The following is a 5,468-nucleotide window of genomic DNA, read 5'->3' as shown; positions in this document are numbered from 1 at the left end:
ACACACACCCTGCGATGTGACATCAAATGTCACACGCCGCGGCTGGGCTGCCTCACGGTGGCGATCGCGCCGCCAAAGGTGGGATCAACCAAAGCCCAGACACGTCCGTCCCTCATGTCACCTACACAGACCACATCCTCCCTCAGGCGCTTCATCTAGCGCCAGATCATATTGCTACACACTGAAAGTGCAAGAAGGCCGTATTCACCCTTAAAAATATCTAATATAGCAATATCTAACCACATTTGAAAAAGGTTTTTATTACAAACGTTTTATACAAAGTAAATTATAAATACAGCCTTCAAACAAAATGGCTTTTGGGAATCAAACAAGTCAGTAAAAACTGGCAGTTACTACAACTGCTATATTGACCAAAACCTGATGCAAGTATCAAGATATGACATAAATTCCTGTATGCACCTTGGAAAAAAATAAAAAGTATTTGTCTTTTTCTATGTAGGAAATATCTACTCCCTGTATTCCTTTCAGGAGAACATCAGTTACTCACTCAACTAGTTAAAAGCACCAAATTATACAGTTACCTTTTAAAAGTGGGAGATTGTTTGTTTAAACCAAAGCCATGTTCCGAAGTGTGCAACATACCCTCATGTTCTGACATAAAAAACACCAATCTGAAAGTCTTCCCTCTTACTTGTCAAATGCCAGACATAAAAACCACATATTAAAAAAAAAAAAAAGTGTGCCTGCTGTCATTACATAGAATTACATTTTTTGTTTTCCAGTTTCAAAATACAACCTTAAAGACTAACCAGGTAGCTTGATTGATTAAAGTTATTTTAAACAAAGGGGGGGACTTTTTATTCACAAATAAAAAGACAGCCAATTGAGAAAGAAATTACAGTCAAAGGAGTATCAATACATGTGAGTGCACATGCAGGAGAATTAGCATCTTAAAAAAAAAGGTGGGTTCTAAGCCCTCTTGAAAATATTATCTCATTTATTTTGAAACTGATACTGTTTCAGCCCAAAAATTGCCAGCAAAAGCTAGCAAGAAGTTGAAGTTCCTGAATAACATAGCACTAAGGTTCTGATCCTACACACCAGAAATGGTCATTCTTACCTTTACACCAACACACAAAAAGAATCAGAGCTTTCCTGTCTTTGAAAATAACAAAGTGTAAAACTTTGCAATGGCCAGAATACCTTCTACTTGACAAGGTCTGTCTGTTAACAGGCTGTAACTTCTGGAATTAAGAATTAGTATTTAAAACAGCACAAGTTACATGGCAATACAGTGATTTGTTACTTAAAGGGCTGTGTAGAAAACATACGATTTAAATATTTATCCCTTAAGAAACAAGTAGTAACACTGCATACAGTTCTCTTTCATATCCCATAAAAAGTGCCATCAATTTCTCACATATATTCCATTTCATGGAATTACTGGAGGAAGTAATGATATATTTACATACTATTGTTACACAGATAACTTTAATTTCTTCTTCTTGGCTTTCATGACTGGTGGCAATGATATTTTGAAAGCAGTCCTGAAACAACACAAAAAAAGGAACTGTCAGATACACTGAATATATTTCCACACCCACCCCTGAAACAAGAAGAAGAAACACTTACTCGCATGTACTACAAATAGGACTGAAGTTGCAGAATACTGAAAAATAAAAGAATCTGCTTTCACTAAAACAGTTCATTTGAATGTAAGAAATCAAACTCTTAAATATTTACAAACTTACTTGACAAGCAGACAGAGCACACGTAACCAATTTCAATAAGATTTCGATGACAGAAGCACGCAGCTCTGTAGTCAACATGAATAGGAGGTGGAAGGACAAGCTGTGATCTTTGCTCTTGATCAGGGAGAAATACCCACTGCACGAACAGAGAAAAAATATTTTGCAAACTGGAATGGTACTGCTGAATTTCCTTATCAATGAAGTCACTGAGATTTCACATCTGACACAGGAAAAACACTGAAGTGCTTTTTAAATGACTTACCAACAAATACTGCAGAAGGGATGGCATGTGGGGCACTTTCAAATATATGCCACCTGTAATGTCACAAGCCTGGAAAGCAAAGAGTGTGATCAGATTGTTATGTTTTATCAGATTAACAGGATATTCAAAATATCCACCTATTGCACAAGGCCTGCATGTTGGAACTGTCAGATCCACTGAACATATTTTCACACTCTTGAAAGAAAGACAAGAGAGTTTTAGAATATGTCAACCTACCTAGCATCAAATATCTACAAATGTAAACAGCAAATAAGAATAGGAAGTCTGTACCTGCTGTAGAAGACCTGAATCAGAGTCCAAGACACAAGCATCAATCAAAATACTCTGCAACAAAAGAGATGAAATGCATGAAAAAAATTCAGCTAGGACCAATGTAGGCTCATCAGTGTTACTGTCATGACCTGTTTCTGCTATAAATGCACTCCACATATAAATGCACGTGCTTTAGTGCTTCCACAGCCATGGGGAAGCTTTCACTTGATCAGAACATAATCATAAGAGAAAGGAACAATTTTACTATCTTTGCACATTAATAAAATATAATATATATGAAAAGAATGCCAGCTTCACCTGTTTTTGTGCTGCAAAGATCACATTCATGAAATTCATATATTGCAGTGCACTGTCTTCTGCTGCTTTTATGACCTAAATAAAACAATTCAAACTTGTTAGCCTATATAATATCACTGGATTTCAAAAATAAAAGAAAATTAACAGCAGAAGTTCTTACCAAAATCCTTGATTTCATTTCTTGATTGGCTAAGTATTAAAAAGAAAAAGAAATGCATGAGCACATTGTTTCTGTCACCCGTAGTTTGCCCTTTTAATTCTGTAGCATCTAACATCTCAGTTAAAATACGTCTATGGAACTGTTTTACAGTCCCAGTGACAAGCATCTGTGGACTAATTCAGATTTGTTATGAAAGTGGAACCATTTCATTGATTTTCCAAAAGCAGTTAGATGTTGATCAGGAAAGAAATGTTCAAAGCTGTTCATTACCAACTCATTGGCTGAACACCTCTCTCAGGTTATACGGTATTTTTCATTGATTAAAGTAATCTGAAATTTATAGGTGATTCTGGTCCCATCTGCTGCTTGCAAAACTATTTGCACAAATAGCACTTTCCTGAGGAAGACCAAAACTATGTAAGAAATTCAACTACCATAGCAGCTCTGCAGATGGTCCCTTTGGAAGATCTGTGCATCACGTGACTTTCAAAAAGTTCCTCTCAACCTCCAGTTGTTCTAAAGAGATTCCAGTTACAGTTTTACTCATTTTATTTGCATGCAACAGGAAATCAGAATAAGAATGAGGACTAATGATCAGGTCCTTTACTTCTAATTGTCATCCAGACCTAGTTTAAACTGCACAATTTAAAGTTCTTGAGATAAACCTGTATCTATTATTGCCAAGTTTGGAAATAGGGTGTGTCAAAACATATGCATTTTTTGTATGTATATATGCATTTATATCTGTTATTCTGATTCAAATATTTAGGTAAGTACTAAATACAGGAGCAAAGGCATTACCTTTTACCTCTTTGCTCATCTTGTTGATATCTACATTAGCTGTTATTAAGGAATCTACATTCTGTTCTTGGAAATAACTCCAGTATCCATAACATGTATTCACCACCTCAGCCAACACACGTTTTAATAAGCATGATCCACAGTTATTAAGTAAACATTGCAGTTTTGAGTATTATTACGGCACAGGAATAGTAAAAATATTATAAGAAACAGTCTTAAAAATGTATAAAGGCTTTGAAGATTCTGTGATCAAAAGGATACAACAAAGTGCTTTAGCAAGTGATCCTGCTAACAGAGTTTCTGTTTGCTGTCCTCTCATGTCAGCTGCAACACAAGAAAAGTTGCAAAAGTTACTTTTATATATAAAAACAGTTGCTGAAACTGACCATATCAAATACTACAAGTTTTATCTTTGGCAAATAGTATTAATGCAGAGGCCTGAAGTGTCAAGCATATTAAACTCATCTAATTTAAACATATTCATATTCTCAAAATAAAGGAAATTCCTATAACTTCTTGAGAGTTCAAGTGTTTTGAAATTCTGCATATTAAGCCTAGAATTTTATTTTCCTTACTTTTTGTCATGAGGTCTTTAATTTCTTCTGCAATTGCATCATTTATTGCTGTTAACAATTCATATTTTCCATCCTTGCTGCCAGAGCAATTAGATTCCATGGAACTACTGCCATCTCCAAAGAGGTCTGCAAAAGCCCAGTGCTTCCCAGGGTACAAGAAACGGCTGAAACAGAAAACACAGAGTATTCATGTTTTGTCTTTAACTTTGTAAGAAAAAATGCCATAAAGTAACCATCTGTACACAGAAATATTCTGAAGTACAATTTCAAATAATTTTAATACTTTAGACATTACAGAGACTACATAAGGCAGGCAATCTTCAAACTCAAAATGGAGTAAAACCCACATCCACCTCCCTCCTTTCAAGACCCATTTTAAGAGAATTTGCAATTAGTTCCCATGCCTGCAATTAGGGGAAGATCCTGCGACTCATCAGTATTTGAGGTAAAACATCCACTAAACAGGAAACTTTCCCACTTGCATTGTCCTGCTCACCACCTCTCTACCACCTTCTCTTTCCATATGTTTTTAAATAAAAGTCTGTTTAAACTTCCCTTCTGTCTTAGAAGCATGTTTCTTGCTTTGTGTAAGGCACCAAGTCAGATTATTTCATTCCTACATAGTTTTAATTAATTTCTGTTCTTAAGACAATAGTATATCATGCATTTTAAACCTGGTCTCCATTATGTACTTCAACAAGACAATCAGGAGACAAATACAGGAAAGTTCACTTTAAACCTTTACCTTTCTTGCGTGTGACTCGCTATTACAGCCAGCCTGTTGGTACGATTCATGAACAAGTGTGAATTCCCCAGTACCATCGCTGCATCGATGCATTTTGACAGGGTGAACTGCTGGGGAAAAAAGAAGAAAGTAGATATAGCACAATAACATTTACAGTCAAGTAATTTAGAAGAAATCTCTCAAATAACTGCAGTTAAAAGGACTTGTATTTGAAGACACAGGAAGAGGTTCCTTTCTTGATAGGAAATATTTAGGAAAAAAGCTTTGACAAATACACAACGTCGGGTAGCTATTTTTAAGAGTATTACAATATCCATTATATTCATTTTAGCAGACAACATTAGTACAGCTCAGAAATCAAAGACTAATCCCATTTATTACCTACTTATTCACATTCTTTTAAAAAAACTTAAATATTTTTCCTCATAAATCACCATCAGCAGCACCAACGCCCAGCAGACGTTACCTCACTTTCTCCTTGCGCTCTCTTTCCCCACCAGATCGGGTTGGTGTCAATGACGATGACCAGCAGGCTCAGCTCATCATCTGAAAAAGCAACAACACAGCAGCGTCACCCCAAGTTCGGTGCGAAAGGCCCCGAGCAGCAGCAGCCACCGCAGGG

General features: G+C 36.1%; 1 protein-coding gene across 2 annotated transcripts; it reads right to left on the bottom strand.

Annotated features, from left to right (window-relative positions):
• Window positions 1–1,438: 1,438 nt before the first annotated feature.
• GTF2H3 (general transcription factor IIH subunit 3) lies at window positions 1,439–5,399 on the bottom strand. 2 transcript variants are annotated; one of them, XM_010172422.2, is made up of 12 exons: window positions 5,313–5,399; window positions 4,847–4,953; window positions 4,102–4,265; window positions 3,788–3,850; window positions 3,527–3,556; window positions 2,726–2,754; window positions 2,566–2,640; window positions 2,266–2,319; window positions 1,975–2,043; window positions 1,713–1,848; window positions 1,594–1,630; window positions 1,439–1,508 (listed from the first exon to the last, which is right to left on the bottom strand). In XM_010172422.2, the coding sequence occupies exons 2-12, from the start codon at window positions 4,921–4,923 to the stop codon at window positions 1,439–1,441; spliced, it is 804 nt and encodes a 267-aa protein (XP_010170724.1). In that variant the 5' UTR covers window positions 4,924–4,953; window positions 5,313–5,399. The 2 variants fall into 2 exon arrangements, with proteins under 2 accessions (XP_010170724.1, XP_028941897.1); XM_029086064.1 differs by having other exon boundaries at window positions 4,847–4,956; window positions 5,313–5,390.
• Window positions 5,400–5,468: the final 69 nt, after the last annotated feature.

Source organism: Antrostomus carolinensis, unplaced genomic scaffold, assembly GCF_000700745.2.
Source record: "Antrostomus carolinensis isolate BGI_N321 unplaced genomic scaffold, ASM70074v2 Scaffold53257, whole genome shotgun sequence".
NCBI lineage: Eukaryota > Metazoa > Chordata > Aves > Caprimulgiformes > Caprimulgidae > Antrostomus > Antrostomus carolinensis.
Note: the sequence above shows the minus strand (reverse complement) of the source record. Positions and strands in the feature narration are given on the sequence as shown.